General features: G+C 47.4%; 1 protein-coding gene across 1 annotated transcript in view; it reads right to left on the bottom strand.

Moving 5' to 3' along the window:
* sptbn5 (spectrin, beta, non-erythrocytic 5) overlaps nt 1–19,098 on the bottom strand; it is a 332,093-nt gene that overhangs the window by 286,233 nt on the left and 26,762 nt on the right. Inside the window, exons 7-10 of the mRNA XM_038790252.1 lie at nt 18,116–18,254; nt 11,749–11,981; nt 10,410–10,563; nt 517–717 (exon numbers count right to left, since the gene is read on the bottom strand). Of these exons, the coding sequence (XP_038646180.1) occupies nt 517–717; nt 10,410–10,563; nt 11,749–11,981; nt 18,116–18,254 (727 nt within the window). The remainder of the gene's footprint in view (nt 1–516; nt 718–10,409; nt 10,564–11,748; nt 11,982–18,115; nt 18,255–19,098) is intronic.

The raw sequence follows: 19,098 nt of genomic DNA, 5'->3' as shown, positions 1-19,098 counted from the left end.
TAATGGTTATTTAAATGTGCGCATCTGGATCTCGCCCAGCGAGAGCGAGATCCAGATCGTGACATTCCATTGAATCTCATAAGATGTTTCGAGTGTTGCAAATCTTGATGAAGGTCTCTCCCGAGAATCAACTAGCAATATTTGATGAAAACTCCAGCTGTACTTTTCTTTCTTCTTTGTTTCAAACTTCTGTCAGCCACAAGACATGTCACAAACTTAATAAGAGTTTGTTTCAGAAAGTGGCCGACTGGATCGCAATCGAAATGCCGATGTCGGGTAGGTGAGTTTTCACAAGATGTTACAATGGTTCCCATTACAAGAGGCATAAAGGTTCACTACCCAAGAGACATAGAACAATCTTGGAAGATCAGCTGTGATGATCTTACTGAATGGTGGAGCAGCTCAAAGGGCCCAAATGTATATTCCAGCTCCTATAGTTATGTTCACATATTTAACTGTTTAACATGTCCTCATTAATGTGCCCCCCTCCCCCACTCCACTCCCACTACATCTCACCTGCTTTATAGTCAGTGCAGCCTGCAGCCGGGAGCTCCGGTTTGACAACTCATCCTTTAACTGCTGCCATTGTTTCTGGAGGGTAGCGACCCATCTCCTCACCTCCTTCTCGCCGTCCATACTCCGCTGGTACAGGTGCTGGCCCTTCCTCACCACCGAGAAACAGATGGACTGATGGCAATTAAACTCAGACTCCAAGACCTTCAAATAAAGCAACACAATTATATCAATTCAGAAAACGCAGAAACCCCTACTGCACTGAATGGGCTCCAGAATCACATCTATCATACCCACTCCATAGTGAGGGATACAGGCTCCAGTATCACACTCACGCAGCCTCACACACTTGGCTCCAGTATCACATTCACTCACATTCTGGGACTCTAGCTCCGGTATCACATTCACTCACAGTCTGGGACCCTAGCTCAGGGATCACATTCACTCACATTCTGGGACCCTAGCTCCGGTATCACACTCAGTTACAGTCTGGGACATTGGCTCAGGGATCACATTCACTCACAGTCTGGGACCCTAGCTCCGGTATCACACTCAGTTACAGTCTGGGACATTGGCTCGGGGATCACATTCACTCACAGTCTGGGACCCTAGCTCCGGTATCACACTCAGTTACAGTCTGGGACATTGGCTCAGGGATCACATTCACTCACAGTCTGGGACCCTAGCTCCGGTATCACACTCAGTTACAGTCTGGGACATTGGCTCAGGGATCACATTCACTCACAGTCTGGGACCCTAGCTCCGGTATCACACTCAGTTACAGTCTGGGACATTGGCTCAGGGATCACATTCACTCACAGTCTGGGACCCTAGCTCCGGTATCACACTCAGTTACAGTCTGGGACATTGGCTCAGGGATCACATTCACTCACAGTCTAGGACCCTAGCTCCGGTATCACATTCAGTTACAGTCTGGGACATTGGCTCAGGGATCACATTCACTCACAGTCTGGGACCCTAGCTCCGGTATCACACTCAGTTACAGTCTGGGACATTGGCTCAGGGATCACATTCACTCACAGTCTGGGACCCTAGCTCCGGTATCACACTCAGTTACAGTCTGGGACATTGGCTCAGGGATCACATTCACTCACAGTCTGGGACCCTAGCTCCGGTATCACACTCAGTTACAGTCTGGGACATTGGCTCAGGGATCACATTCACTCACATTCTGGAACACTGGATCACGTATCCAAGCCTTCTCGAAAATGAACCCACGGAAAGCAACGGGTCCTGACAAGTCCTTGATCGTACACTCAGACCCTGTGCAGACCAACTGCCGGATGCGTTCATGGACATCTTCAACCTCTCCCTACTCTGTTCCAAGGTTCTCACCTGCTTCAAGAAGACCACAACCATACCGGTGCCAAAGAACAACCAGGCAACATGCTTCAACGAGTACCATCCAGTGGCCCTGATGTCTAGCATTATGAAATGCTTCGCTTCGAGAGGTTAATCATGAGACACAAATTCCTTGAATGCTTTGATCCACTGCAACTCACATACCGCCACAGCTGGTCTACAGCAGACGCTATCTCCCTGACCCTACACTCATCCCTGCAGCATCTCCTATGTCAGACTCCTCAATACCGGGGCTCCACAAGGCTGTGTACTTAGTCCCCCTACAATACACCTTATACACACACAATTGTGTGGTGAAATTCGGCTCTAACTCCATCTACACGTTTGCTGATGACATGATCGTAGTGGGTCAGATCTCAAACAACTATGAGTCAGTGTACAGGTGGGAGACAGAGAACCTAATGGCATGGTGCAATGACAATAATCTCTCCCTCAATGTCACCAAAACTAAGGAGCTGGTCATTGACTTCAGGAAGCAAAGTGTCATACATGCCCCTTTCTGCATAAATGGTGCCGAGGTGGAGATGGTCGACAGCTTCAAATTCCTAGGTATAAGCATCACCAAAAACCTGTCCTGGTCCACCCATGTCGATGCTACCACCAAAAAAGCACCTATACTTCCTCAGGAAATGAAGGAAATTTGGTGAGTCAACATTGACTCTTCACAATTTTTACAGATAGACCATAGAAAGCATCCTATCTGGCTGCATCTCAGCTTGGTATGGCAACTGCTCGGCCCAAGACCATAAGAAATCAGGAATAGTAAGGCGAAAAATTCACTGATAGGAGTAGTCTATCAGCCACCAAATGGTAACGTTATGGAGGGGCAGGCAATAAACAAAGAAATAACTGATGCATGTAGAAATGGTACAGCAGTTATCATGGGGGATTTTAATCTACATGTCGATTGGTTTAACCAGGTCGGTCAAGGCAACATTGAGGAGGAGTTTATAGAATGTATCCGCGATAGTTTCCTAGAACAGTATGTAATGGAACCTACGAGGGAACAAGCGGTCCTAGATCTTGTCCTGAGTAATGAGACAGGATTGATTCATGATCTCATAGTTAGGGATCCTCTCGGAATGAGCGATCACAATATGGTGGAATTTAAAATACAGATCGAGGGTGAGAAAGTAAAATCAAATACTCGTGTTTTGTGTTTAAACAAAAGAGATTACAAGGGGATGAGAGAAGAACTAGCTAAGGTAGACTGGGAGCTAAGACTTTATGGCGGAACAGTTGAGGAACAGTGGAGAACCTTCCAAGCGATTTTTCACAGTGCTCAGCAAAGGTTTATACCAACAAAAAGGAAGGACGGTAGAAAGAGGGAAAATCGACCGTGGATATCTAAGGAAATAAGGGAGAGTATCAAATTGAAGGAAAAAGCATATAAAGTGGCAAAGATTGCTGGGAGATTAGAGGACTTGGAAATCTTTAGGGGGCAACAGAAAGCTACTAAAAAAGCTATAAAGAAGAGTAAGATAGAGTATGAGAGTAAACTTGCTCAGAATATAAAAACAGACAATAAAAGTTTTTACAAATATATAAAACAAAAAAGAGTGGCTAAGGTAAATATTGGTCCTTTAGAGGATGAGAAGGGAGTTTTAATAATGGGAGATGAGGAAATGGCTGAGGAACTGAACAGGTTTTTTGGGTCGGTCTTCACACTGGAAGACACAAATAACATGCCAGTGACTGATAGAAATGAGGCTATGACAGGTGAGGACCTTGAGAGGATTGTTATCACTATGGAGGTAGTGATGGGCAAGCTAATGGGGCTAAAGGTAGACAAGTCTCCTGGCCCTGATGGAATGCATCCCAGAGTGCTAAAAGAGATGGCTAGGGAAATTGCAGATGCACTAGTGATGATTTACCAAAATTCACTAGACTCTGGGGTGGTCCCGGTGGATTGGAAATTAGCAAACGTGACACCACTGTTTAAAAAAGGAGGTAGGCAGAGAGCAGGAAATGATAGGCCAGTGAGCTTAACTTCAGTAGTAGGGAAGATGCTGGAATCTATCATCAAGGAAGAAATAGCGAGGCATCTGGATAGAAATTGTCCCATTGGGCAGACACAGCATGGGTTCATAAAGGGCAGGTCGTGCCTAACTAATTTAGTGGAATTTTTTGAGGACATTACCAGTGCAGTAGATAACGGGGAGCCAATGGATGTGGTATATCTGGATTTCCAGAAAGCCTTTGACAAGGTGCCACACAAAAGGTTGCTGCATAAGATAAAGATGCATGGCATTATGGGTAAAGTAGTAGCATGGATAGAGGATTGGTTAATTAATAGAAAGCAAAGAGTGGGGATTAATGGGTGTTTCTCTGGTTGGCAATCAGTAGCTAGTGGTGTCCCTCAGGGATCCGTGTTGGACCCACAATTGTTCACAATTTACATAGATGATTTGGAGTTGTGGACCAAGGGCAATGTGTCCAAGTTTGCAGATGACACCACTAAGATGAGTGGTAAAGTGAAAAGTGCAGAGGATACTGGAAGTCTGCAGAGGGATTTGGATAGGTTAAGTGAATGGGCTAGGGTCTGGCAGATGGAATACAATGTTGACAAATGTGAGGTTATCCATTTTGGTAGGAATAACAGCAAACGGGATTATTATTTAAACGATAAAATATTAAAGCATGCCACTGTGCAGAGATACCTGGGTGTGCTCGTGCACGAGTCACAGAAAGCTGGTTTACAGGTGCAACAGGTGATTAAGGCGGCAAATGGAATTTTGTCCTTCATTGCTAGAGGGATGGAGTTTAAGACTAGGGAGGTTATGTTACAATTGTATACGGTGTTAGTGAGGCCACACCTGGAGTATTGTGTTCAGTTTTGGTCTCCTTACTTGAGAAAGGACATACTGGCACTGGAGGGTGTGCAGAGGAGATTCACTAGGTTAATCCCAGAGCTGAAGGGGTTGGATTATGAGGAGAGGTTGAGTAGACTGGGATTGTACTCGTTGGAATTTAGAAGGATGAGGGGGGATCTTATAGAAACATTTAAAATTATGAAGCGAATAGATAGGATAGATGCCGGCAGGTTGTTTCCACTGGCGGGTGAAAGCAGAACTAGGGGACATAGCCTCAAAATAAGGGGAAGTAGATTTAGGACTGAGTGTAGGAGGAACTTATTCACCCAAAGGGTTGTGAAACTATGGAATTCCTTGCCCAGTGAAGCAGTTGCGGCTCCTTCATTAAATGTTTTTAAGATAAAGATAGTTTTTTGAAGAATAAAGGGATTAAGGGTTATGGTGTTCGGGCTGGAAAGTGGAGCTGAGTACACAAAAGATCAGCCATGATCTCATTGAATGGTGGAGCAGGCTCAAGGGGCCAGATGGCCTACTCCTACTCCTAGTTCTTATGTTCTTATGTACAGAGAGTCGTGAACACCGCCCAGTCCATCACGTGAACCCGCCTCCCGTCCATTGACTCTGTCTACACTTCCCGCTGCCTTGGGAAAGTGGGCAGCATAATCAAAGACCCCTCCCACCCAGGTTATTCTCTCTTCCAACCTCTTCCATTGGGCAGAAGATACAAAAGTCTGAGAACTCACACTAACAGATTCAAAAACAGCTTCTTCCCCGCTGTTACCAGGCTCCTGAATGGCCCTCTTATGGACTGAACTGATCTCTCTACACATCTTCTCGACTGTTGAAGCACTACATTCAGTAAGCTTCACCCAATGTTTATGTCTATGTATTTACATTGTGTATTTATCGTATGTCTGGTATTTTTCATGTATGGAACGATCTGCCTAGATTGTATGCAGAACAATACTTTTCAATGTACCTCGGTACACGTGACAATGAATATAAATCTAAAACACACTCACAATCAAGGCCACTGGCTCCAGTGTCACACTCACACCACACTCTGGGACACTGGCTCCAGTATCACACTCACACCACACTCTGGGACACTGGCTCCAGTATCACACACACACCACACTCTGGGACACTGGGCTCCAGTATCACACTCACACCACACTCTGGGACACTGGCTCCAGTATCACACTCACACCACACTCTGGGACACTGGCTCCAGTATCACACTCACACCACACTCTGGGACACTGGCTCCAGTATCACACTCACACCACAATCTGGGACACAGGTTCCAGAATCACACTCACACCACACTCTGGGACACAGGCTCCAGAATCACACTCACACCACACTCTGGGACACTGGCTCCAGTATCACACTCACACCACACTCTGGGACACTGGCTCCAGTATCACACTCACACCACACTCTGGGACACAGGTTCCAGAATCACACTCACACCACACTCTGGGACACTGGCTCCAGTATCACACTCACACCACAATCTGGGACACAGGTTCCAGAATCACACTCACACCACACTCTGGGACACTGGCTCCAGTATCACACTCACACCACACTCTGGGACACTGGCTCCAGTATCACACTCACGCCATACTCTGGAACACTGGCTCCAGTATCACACCACGCCACACTCTGGAACACTGGCTCCAGCGTCACACTCAAACCACACTCTCATACACTGGCTCCAGTATCACACTCACACCACAATCTGGGACACAGGCTCCAGTATCGCACTCACACCACACTCTGGGACACTGGCTCCGGTATCACACTCACATCACACTCTGGGACACAGGTTCCAGAATCACACTCACACCACACTCTGGGACATTGGCTCCAGTATCACACTCACATCACACTCTGGGACACTGGCTCCAGTATCGCACTCACACCACAATCTGGGACACAGGCTCCAGTATCGCACTCACACCACACTCTGGGACACTGGCTCCGGTATCACACTCACATCACACTCTGGGACACAGGTTTCCAGAATAACACTCACACCACACAAAGAACAAACAAAGGACAAAGAAAAGTACAGCACAGGCCCTTCAAACCTGTGCCCACCATGCTGCTCGTCTGAACTAAAATCTTCCGCACTTCCAGGGTCCATATCCCTCTATTCCCATCCTATTCATGTATTTGTCAAGATGCTTCCACCACCTCCTCAGGCAGCGAGTTCCAGGCACCCACTACCCTCTGTGTAAAAAAATTTGCCTCGCACATCTCCTCGAAACCTTGCCCCTCACACCCCTAGTAATTGACCTCTCGACCCTGGGAAAAAGCCTCTGACTATTCACTCTGTCTATGCCCCTCAATTTTGTAGACATCTATCAGGCCGCCCCTCAACCTCCGTCGCTCCAATGAGAACAAACCGAGTTTATTCAACCTCTCCTCATAGCTATTGCCCTCCATACCAGGCAACATCCTGGTACATCTCTTCTGCACCCTCTCTAAAGCCCCCACATCCTTCTGGTAGTGTGGCGACCAGAATTGAACACTATACGCCAAGTGTGGCCTAACTAAGGTTCTATACAGCTGCAACATGACTTGCCAATTTTTATACTCAATGCCCCGGCCAATGAAGGCAAGCATGCCGTATGCCTTCTTGACTACCTTCTCCACCTGTGTTGCCCCTTTCAGTGACCTGTGAACCTGTACAACTAGATCTCTCTGACTGTCAATACTCTTGAGGGTTCTACCATTCACTGTATATTCCCTACCTGCATTAGACCTTCCAAAATGCATTACCTCACATTTGTCTGGATTAAACTCCATCTGCCATCTCTCTGCCCAAGTCTCCAAACGATCTAAATCCCGCTGTATCCTCTGACAGCCCTCATCGCTATCCGCAGTTCCACCAACTTTTGTGTCGTCTGCAAACTTACTAATCAGACCAGTTACATTTTCCTCCAAATCATTATATATACTACGAACAGCAAAGGTCCCAGCACTGACCCCTGCGGAACACCACTAGTCTCAGCCCTCCAATCAGAATAGCACCCTTCCATTGCTACTCTCTGTCTTCCATGACCGAGCCAGTTCTGTATCCATCTTGGCAGCTCGCCCCCGATCCTGTGTGACTTCACCTTTTGTACCAGTCTACCATGAGGGACCTTGTCAAAGGCCTTACTGAAGTCCATATAGACAACATCCACTGCCCTACCTGCATCAATCACCTTTGTGACCTCCTCAAAAAACTCTCACACACTTACACTCTCAGACATTGGCTCAGCATCACACTCACGCCACACTCAGGAACACTGGCTCCAGTATCACACTCACACCACACTCTGGGACACTGGCTCCAGTATCACACTCACACCACAATCTGGGACACTGGCTCCAGTATCACACTCACACCACACTCTGGGACACTGGCTCCAGTATCACACTCACGCCACACTCAGGAACACTGGCTCCAGTATCACACTCACACCACACTCTGGGACACTGGCTCCAGTGTCACACTCACATCACACTCTGGAACACTGGCTCCAGTATCACACTCACACCACACTCTGGGACACTGGCTCCAGTATCACACTCACACCACAATCTGGGACACAGGTTCCAGAATCACACTCACACCACACTCTGGGACACTGGCTCCAGTGTCACACTCACATCACACTCTGGGACACTGGCTCCAGTATCACACTCACACCACACTCTGGGACACTGGCTCCAGTGTCACACTCACATCACACTCTGGAACACTGGCTCCAGTATCACACTCACGCCACACTCTCAGACACTGGCTCCATTATCACACTCACATCACACTCTGGAACACTGGCTCCAGTATCACACCACACTCTGGGACACTGGCTCCAGTGTCACACTCACATCACACTCTGGGACACTGGCTCCAGTGTCACACTCACGCCACACTCTGGGACACTGGCTCCAGTATCACACTCACACCACACTCTGGGACACTGGCTCCAGTATCTCATTCACGCCACACTCTGGAACACTGGTTTCAGTATCACACTCACACTACACTCTCGGACACTGGCTCCAGTATCACACTCACACCACACTCTGGAACACTGGTTCCAGTATGACACACACACCATACTCTAGTATGACACACACACCACACTCTCAGACTCTGGTTTCAGTATCACACTCACGCCACACTCTGGAACACTGGCTCCAGCGTCACACTCAAACCACACTCTGGAACAGTGGCTCCATTATCACACTCACACCACACTCTGGAACAGTGGCTCCATTATCACACTCACACCACACTCTGGAACAGTGGCTCCATTATCACACTCACACCACACTCTGGAACAGTGGCTCCATTATCACACTCACACCACACTGGGACACTGGCTCCAGTATCACACCACACTGGGACACTGGCTCCAGTATCACACTCACACCACACTCTGGAACACTGGCTCCAGCATCACACTCATGCCACACTCTCAGACACTGGCTCCAGTATCACACTCACACCACACTCTGGGACACTGGCTCCAGTATCACACTCACGCCACACTCTGGAACACTGGCTCCAGTATCACACTCATGCCACACTCTGGGACACTGGCTCCAGTATCACACTCACATCACACTCTGGGACACTGGCTCCAGTATCACACCACACTCTCAGACACTGGCTCCAGTGTCACACTCTCAGACACTGGTTTCAGTATCACACTCACGCCACACTCTGGAACACTGGTTCCAGCATCACACTCAGACCACACTCTGGGACACTAGCTCCAGTATCACACTCACACCACACTCTCAGACACTGGTTTCAGTGTCACACTCACGCCACACTCTCAGACACTGGTTCCAGTGTCACACTCACGCCACACTCTCAGACACTGGCTCCAGTATCACACTCACACCACACTCTGGGACACTGGCTCCAGTATCACACTCACGCCACACGCTGGAACACTGGCTCCAGTATCACACTCACGCCACACTCTCAGACACTGGCTCCATTATCACACTCACACCACATTCTGGAACACTGGCTCCATTATCACACTCACGCCACATTCTGGAACACTGGCTCCATTATCACACTCACGCCATACTCTCAGACACTGGCTCCAGTGTCACACTCTCAGACACTGGCTCCAGTATCACACTCACACCACACTCTGGGACACTGGCTCCAGTATCACACTCACGCCACACTCTGGAACACTGGCTCCAGTATCACACTCACGCCACACTCTCAGACACTGGCTCCATTATCACACTCACACCAGACTCTGGAACACTGGCTCCATTATCACACTCACGCCACACTCTCAGACACTGGTTTCAGTGTCACACTCACACCACACTCTCAGACACTGGTTCCAGTGTCACACTCACGCCAAACTCTCAGACACTGGCTCCAGTATCACACTCACGCCACACTCTCAGACACTGGCTCCAGTATCACACTCACGCCACACTCTCAGACACTGGCTCCAGTATCACACTCACACCACACTCTGGGACACTGGTTCCAGTATCACACTCACGCCACACTCTCGGTCACAGGTTGCAGGAATTTGTGGATCAGTCACCCAGCTTTCGACCAACAGACTGGGAACTCAGTGGAGCAAAGACTGTCCAAGGTGAGGCTTGGTTTCTGTGGTGAAACGGGGTTACCATGATTATGCCAGCGGATACCTTGTGTTTCTGAATCGACACTGTGATCTGGGTAATATCGCGCCCCAACGTAGCTGTCCGCACCAACTGCCACTTCTCATAGATCCACGACTCCTCCTCTTCACAGTCCCGGAAAAACTCAAACAATTGTTGCTGCTGCTCCAGTTTAGAATGTCTATTTTAGCAAGAAAAATAAGTCACATCACAATGGCAGAGAGTCTGGAGTAACAGCGAATCCTATCATTGCAGGTTGCAGTGTCTATGAGACCAAGAATCAGTGAATCCCAGTCACTGTAAATCCCGGTAACAGGGGATCACAGTGACTGTGTGTCCAGGGTCACCACAAGTCTCGGTCAATGTGCATCCCAGTAACAGGGGATCACAGTGACTGCGGATCACTGTAACCTGGATCCAGGGTCACCACAAGTCTCAGTCACCCGGTAACAGGGGATCACAGTAACCTGGATCCAGGGTCACCACAAGTCTCAGTCACCGAGAATCCTGGTAACAGGGGATCACAGTAACCTGGGTTCAGGGTCACCACAAGTCTCAGTCACCGAGAATCCTGGTAACAGGGGATCACAGTGACTGCGGATCACAGTAACCTGGATCCAGGGTCACCACAAGTCTCAGTCACCGAGAATCCTGGTAACAGGGGATCACAGTGACTGCGGATCACAGTAACCTGGATCCAGGGTCACCACAAGTCTCAGTCACCGAGAATCCTGGTAACAGGGGATCACAGTAACCTGGATCCAGGGTCACCACAAGTCTCAGTCATCGAGTGTCCCGGTAACAGGGGATCACAGTAACCTGGATTCAGGGTCACCACAAGTCTCAGTCACCGAGAATCCTGGTAAAAGAGGATCGAGGTCACTGCAAACCACAGTAACTATGGATCTCAGTAACTGTGGCTGCTGGTAATGCTGTGTTCTGGCACCACTGGATGCCAATAACAGCGAGTCCTAGTCACTGGATTCACGGTATTTATAGATCATGGTTACTGCAAGTGTTGGTAACAATGGGTGCCGGTAATTGTGGGCTCCGGTATCAGCAGGCTCGACACAGAGGAATACTCCTTGGCTCTGCCCTAACAACGCACTTCATCCCAATCTCCCAGTTTCCCCTTTAAAGTTGTATGACCGTTTCCATTCCTTATATCAGTCATTCTATGGATCAACTGGGACCATGAGTTCAGTGTCAACTCAGGGGAGGTTGTTGCCTCGGAACTGGGTTGAGACAGCCAAACTCATTTTACATCGGTATCTTATGGCCAGGTGACTGAGGGGGTCACTGAGGTTTTTATTACATCATTACCCAACTAACATCTGTAGCACTTTTGCGATGCGTGATATCTGACCTGGCTTTGCTGAGTTCGAGGAGGTGGCTGTAAAGGTCATTGAGCTCCCTGAGTTTGCCTTGAACCAGCTCAGTGTTCAGCTTACTGCTCCTCCAGAGTTTGTCAGCTCTCTGGTTGATGTGTTTCAGGGTTTCTCCATGAGATGAGATTTGAGAATTGATCAGGTTGTGCTTTTGTACCATGTCCACCACATCGAACAGGTGCTTGCCGTAATCACTTGAGTTTACCACTGGCTGTAGAGGGGGAGAGAAGCAATGTCTGAACCATGGCAATTATAGAATCATAGAATTTACCATGCAGAAGGATGCCATTCGGCCCATCGAGCCTGCACCGGCTCTTGGAAAAAGCACCCTACTTACCTGCACCTCCACCCCATCCCCGTAACCCCACCTAATCCTTTTGGACACCAAGGGCAATTTAGCATAGCCAATCCACCTAACCTGCACATCTTTGGACTGCGGGAGGAAACCGGAGCACCCGGAGGAAACCCATACAGACACGGGGAGAACGTGCAACGTGTCCGCACAGACAGTGGCCCAAGCCGGGAATCGAACCTGGGACCCTGGAGCTGTGAGGCAATTTGTTGACATTCTAACCCACTTTCACTTTTAATAATTAAATGGAAGCCACCTGATTATAAATTACTTCTTTGCTCTTTTGCTGACTTCTACCTCGTCAACTGACCAATTGTCAATAGGCAGGTGGCTCAGGTCTGAAAAAAATGGCTGCACTGTGAGTATCAGTGAGCTGCTGATATTAAAGATAGTGATGGTCAAAAGTGGGGTAGTGACAGTGCTGGGTCCACTTTCATTCTTCCTGTGCCAGATGTTTCAGGCCTGAATATAGGGAATGCAAACTCAAAATGTCACAACACAAATGTCAGGAAGGGGCTCCTCAAACAATCAGAAAGCATGCAAAACGCTTCAGTACAGCAGCTGGCTTAGTGAAATGGGCAGATAGATGGAAGATACAATTTAATTGAAGTGTAATGGAATACAATTCGGGAGGCACGTTCAGGATTAAGAACATTAGCGCAATGAAAAGACCGTAAGAAGAACATCGCGATGCCAATTCCATAAAATTGTAAATGCGGATTGATAAACCATAATGTCATCAACAGCCTTTATGTTTCATAAACAGGAGCAGGGAGGATTAGAGTAAAGTCTTGATCATTTTGAGTAACACAATGGTTAGCCACAGTTGAGGAATCTACCTTTACTTGCAATGATTCTATCTGTAGTGTGTGCTTGGAGTAAAACAATAAACCCCGCTTTGGCAAGGTAGGATGGTCTCCCTCTGTCACTGGCGGGTCGGGTACAGGTGGTTAAAATGAATATGTTGCAGCGATTTCTGTTTATTTTTCAATGCCTACCGATTTTCCTGCCAAAGGCTTTTTTCAGGGAGATTGAGGGAAGGATTACGTCGTTCACATGGGGAGGGAAGGTGGCCAGAGTGAGAACGGTGCTGCTACAGAGGGGAAGGCAGGCAGGGGGGTTTGGGTCTCCCGAACCTGATGTACTACTACTGGGCGGCGAATGTGGAGAAGGTGCGGAGCTGGGCCAGAGGGGTTGATTCCCAGTGGGTCAGAATGGAGAAGAGTTTGTGCAGGGGGTCGGGTCTGAAAGCACTAGCAACAGCGCCGCTCCCGATAGCTCCAGGGAAATACTCGGGGAGTCCGGTAATAATAGCTTCATTGAAAATCTGGAGGCAGTTTCACCAACACTTCGGTTGGGGGCAGGGTCGAGGGAAATGCCGGTTCGGGAGAACCACAGATTTGAGCCAGGGAGGTGGGATTGAAGTTTTCAGAAATGGGAAGAGAAGGGGATTAAGATGCTAAAAAATTTGTTTCTTTGGGGACGGTTTGCAGGATTGAAGGAGCTGGAAGCTAAGTACGGGCTGGAGCAGGGAGAAATATTTAGATACATGCAGGTTCGAGATTTTGCCAGGAAGGAGATACAGAGCTTCCCGGAAGAACCGGCCTCCACATTGCTGGAGGAGGTGCTGACGACAAGGGGACTGGAGAAGGGGGTAGTGTCAGCGGTGTATGGAGCTATTTTGGAAGAGGATAAGGCACCACTGGAAGGGATCAAAGCAAAGTGGGAGGAATAGTTGGGAGAGGTTATGGAGGGGGGGTTCTGGTGTGAGGTGCTCCGGAGAGTAAATGCCTCCACCTCATGTGCGAGGTTGGGGCTGATACAGCTGAAGGTGGTGTACAGAGCACACCTCACGAGGGCGAGGATGAGCCGTTCATATGTTTTGGTCCTGTCCAAACCTCGAGGATTACTGGAAGGAGGTTTTTAGGGTAATTTCCAAGGTGGTGCACGTGAAACTGGACCCGGTCCCCGGGAGGCCATATTCGGGGTGTCGGACCAGCCGGGGTTGGAAACGGGTGCGAAGGCAGATGTTGTAGCCTTCGCCTCGTTGATCGCCCGAAGGCGGATCCTGCTGGGATGGAGAGCAGCCTCTCCACCCTGTGCCCTGGCATGGCGGGGGGACCTGTTGAAATACTTGACCCTTGAGAAGGTTAAGTTTGAACTGAGGGGAAGGACGGAGGGGTTCACAAGCCATGGGCATTATTCATTATGCACTTTCAAGAACTGGATAACATTGAACATTAGTTGGGAGGTGGGGGGGGGGGGGGGCTGTGTGTATTAAGGGTGACTATGGGTAATCCCTGATTCCTTTTTGTCATTTATTTATGTAAACATGCGGGCTAATGTTTGGGGGTTGGTGGGAGAATGGGATCGTTGTTATTGTTATGGGGATTGACATATTTGTTGCTGATTATTGTTTATTGTTGGTGGGTGTAAATTCGGGAGAAAATGTGAAAAAGGAGAATAAAAATATTTTAAGAAAAAAACAATAAACCCTTTGATCGCAAGATCATTATGGATGAGGAAGGCTACTGAATCAATCTGAGTGAACTGTCCAGGACTGCTCACATTGTGTCACTGTAGCATCCAATTTATTGGCAAACAATCACTCTATCTCGAAGTTCATTTCATGTATTGATCGCTCTTTCCAATATCAGTCCTAAACCTGTCCTTCAATGGCCCTAAACTGTCTCCTTGTCCTATTGCTGATAAACTTTGTTTAAAAACAGTACGCAGACAAGCACAACCCTGCTTCTTCTGTTGTGTTGGGATTACAGATAGGCACGTGTATTCCATCAACATTTTTAAGATGAATATAGTTAAAAATGTGATAACAACCTGGCAGCAGAGATTGTTTTGTGATGTTGATTAAGGGATAGATATTTACCAGGACACAGGGGCTAACTGCCCTGCTGCTCTGACATATTGCTGTGGGATTTTACATTCACTTGAACAGACAGCTGGGGGCCTCAGTTTAAAATCTATTACGGGCCAGGGTTTAGAAAACGCCATATTATGGTGTTCACCTGACCTATTGTTTATTGATTTTGGTTACGATGAGCACAAGAGCCTGCCTATCAGGTGTTATTCAACAGAGTTCTTTAATCAGAAAACAAGCTTTATTCTACAATTTAGTTAACATTTGTATAAACACACACAGTAAGAATTTTAATAAACTGCAAACATAAAGTCCTCACACAGCTACAGTAATCTATGTATAACCCTTAATCATTGAATCATAGAATTTACAGTGCAGAAGGCCATTCGGCCCACCAAGTCTGCACCGGCTCTTGGAAAGAGCACCCTCCCCAAGGTCCACACCATCCCCATAACCCAGTAACCCCACCCAACACTAAGGGCAATTTTGGACACTAAGGGCAATTTAGCATGGCCAATCCACCTAACCTGCACATCTTTGGACTGTTGGAGGAAACCGGAGCACCCGGAGGAAACCCACGCACACACGGGGAGGATGTGCAGACTCCGCACAGACAGTGACCCAAGCCGGGAATCGAACATGGGACCTGGAGCTGTGAAGCAATTGTGCTAACCACAATGCTACCGTGCTGCCCAGAAAATTAATAAATTCCCCGAGTTATTCCAATTCAATAACATCCAAGTAAAACCAGAAACGCCTTTTCAAAGGTGTGGCCGAGCACACAGCATTCTCACTGGTATAAGACTGTTCCCCTTTTCAAACAGCAGGTTTGAATTCCTTCCGGAAAGCAATTATCTCTTTTAAGTTACCAAGTATTCTGGAAACAGCATTTAAAATGAAGATAGAGAAACACTATTTTCAACCTGTGCAGTTCAAACCTGTCCAAACTCAAAGCGAAAGTAAAACTCAGAGCCACAGCCCAGCTCCACCCACACAATGACATCACTGAAGCCATGTGATAAGTCAAAAACATTTCTTAAAGGAACAATCCCATGACACAACTCATCCAAAAGATCCTCCTGATCACTCCAAATACAGAAAAACAAAATTCTAAGACCATATATTACATGTCATCCATTACTAATCAAACCTTCCCTTGTGCACAAATAGAGTTAAATTCATTTTACAAAGGCACAAGGTTTAACAGGAAAGGGACAAATAAGAATAGGAGATCAGAGTGTCCCGACACAGAGAGAGGAATTAAAGGGTGAAGGAGATCGAAAGAAGGTTTGGCCAGTGGAGTAGAACCAAAAGTTCTGAGAATCAACTGCTAATTCTAAACTTTAATAAACCCTATTTTACTATGATGACAGAAGACTTCAATCAGGACAATTGATGAAATCAACACAGTGGCCATACCAAAGACCAATGATGGATCCGAGCACCACAAGGATGTTCCAATCTTACAATACTTTAGCTACCTAACTAAAAACTTAAAGACCTTGGTTGATATACTTTCGAGAAGCATGGCTTCAGGGGCAATTTGATTGAGATTTAGAAAATGATGAATGGACTAGATTGTATACACACTGAAAAATTATGTGATTTTGATATGTTCAGGAGGACTGGGGGCATGCGTATAAAAGTCCGATCCTTGTTTTCAAACCTTACCATGGCCTCCCTCCCTCCCTATTTCTGTAATCCCCTCCAGTCCTACAATCTTTTGAGAACTCTGCCCTTCTCCAATTTTTGTGCATCCCGAATTTCTTCACCCCACCTTTCGTCTGGGCCCTAAAGCTCTGGAATTTCCTCCCTGAACCATTTCCCCTTTCTAACTTGCCCTCCTTCTTTAAAATGCTCCTTAAAGCCTACTCCTTTGATCAACATTTTGGCCAGTTGTCAAAATATCTTATGTGGCTCAGTGTCAAGTTTTGTTTGATACCACTCCTGATCCCATGCATGGGATGTTTTACCAAGGTAAAGGCTCGAATATAAATGCAAGCAGCTGTATAAATTATACAAAGAAAGAAATACATAGTGTAGAATTTTTAGGATGGCAGTCGCTTGGCGTAACGCGCTCCTGCCGTCGCTCAGAAGCCCACTGCCATTTAACACTCAATTGAGCATTCATTGGCAGTGGGCGGGATTTCTGTCTACCCTTGGAAGTTCCGCCTTGGAGAGCTGTCAGCCAATCTGATTGGCAACAACTCTCCAAGCCCTCCAAGCACAGCGCAGCAGTGGCCAGAAGAGGTACTGCTGCACGCTGTCCAGAACAAAATTCTGGGATCGTTCCCAAGGTATGTCCTGGGGGCGGGATTGTTGGGGATGCTCCAGGGGGTCGGAAGGAGGGGCAATTGCAGAATTGGCAGGTAGGCCAGAAGGACGAAATGGCCAGAGCTCCAAGGTCCCAGAGGGGAGGGCACCCCAAATCTGAAGGGGACATTGTGCACACAAGTGTCTCGGGGATATTTTGCACGGGCAATGTAATATTCTGGGCAATAGGGAATATAATCCCTTCAATTGGTTCCATTATTGTTGGCAGGCACCCTTCGACCGAAATATTGCGCGAGTGTGGGATATGCACCTACGTGATCACAAGCTATTTTATACTCTTCCAGGCCCAGATACGTAAAATTGTACATATAGAAACAAGAGGAAGCAATTCAACCCCTCACATCTATTCTCCCATTCAATGAAATTATGGCTCATTGTCTGGGCGCCATACACTTTTGTATATCTTTGGCTAGTAAAAGTCAATCAATTTCAGATTTCAAATTATTACTCAAGCTAGCAGCTTTTGCTTTGCGTGCAAGAGTTGCATACTTCTACCGCTCTTTTAGCCCTGAATAGGTTAGACGTTAGGAAGTTCTTCTTTTCCCAGAGGATAGTAAATCTATGGAACAAGACTCTGGCTTTTGCCAGGTTTTCCTCTTTGAATATGGTAACAATGTCTGTGATTACTGAGAGAGGATGATGCACCCGGATTTTACATCATTACCTCCATACATTGCAGCACTGACAGCTAAAGCCTTGCCTGGACTCAATAAGGTGGTCAACACAGAACTTTCTTGATATTCAGTGGCTATCCTTTAAAAAAGCGAGTGCCAAATCTCACCTGAAGGATCATTATTTCTTGGTAAATGCCATCAATATCTCGGAGTAAGGTGAGTGCATCCAGCATCTTCTTCAAGGATTCTCTGTGTTTGTGAAGCTGTTGGAGGAGATCTTGCCAGCGACGTCCAACATCCTGCTGTCTGTGGAGAAAGAAGAAATTTCAAACACTGCACCAGAGACTGGATTCCCACCCTATCCTCGTCCTCTGGAACACACACATCCAATTCCCAGTTCGAGGCTTTCACTGGGAAGAGTCTATCATTAGGTATCTGTTCAAGAGCAAGTAGAACAGCCTAAGATGGGTGTTGTTCTCTGAAAGCAGTGTCTGTAGCACTGACCTACCCAGTCTCTGACAGGGAAGTCTCCAAGCCACCCAGTCCCTGAAAGGATAGTGATCGACCAACTGACCACCCATTCCCTTCACTGGATCATTTGTTGTTCTAAACCACAATTTTTCGGCCAAATTTGGAGTACTGCGTACAGTTCTGGTCGCCACATTACCAAAAGGATGTGGATTCTTTGGAGAGGGTACAGAGGTGGTTCACCAGGATGTTGCCTGGTATGGAGGGCGCTAGCTACGAAGAGAGGTTGAGTAGATTCACATTATTTTCATTAGAAAGACGGAGGGACCTCATTGAGGTCTACAAAACCATGAGAGGTATAGACAGGGTGGATAGCAAGAAGCTTTTTTCCCCAGAGTGAGGGACTCAATTACTCGGGGTCACGAGTTCAAGGTGAGAGGGGAAAAGTTTAAGGGAGATCATAGATCATAGAATTTACAGTGCAGAAGGAGGCCACTCGGCCCATCGAGTCTGCACCAAACTGCACTCTTGGAGAGAGCACCCTACCCGAGGTCAACACCTCCACCCTATCCCCATAACCCAGTAACCCCACCCAACACTGATGGCAATTTTGCACACTAAGGCCAATTTATCATGGCCAATCCACCTAACCTGCACATCTTTGGACTGTGGGAGAAAACCG

The sequence above is a fragment of the Scyliorhinus canicula genome, chromosome 2, assembly GCF_902713615.1.
Source record: "Scyliorhinus canicula chromosome 2, sScyCan1.1, whole genome shotgun sequence".
In the NCBI taxonomy this organism is placed as follows: domain Eukaryota; kingdom Metazoa; phylum Chordata; class Chondrichthyes; order Carcharhiniformes; family Scyliorhinidae; genus Scyliorhinus; species Scyliorhinus canicula.
The sequence above is the reverse complement of the archived record's forward strand: the minus strand, read 5'-3'. Positions and strand labels throughout refer to the sequence as shown.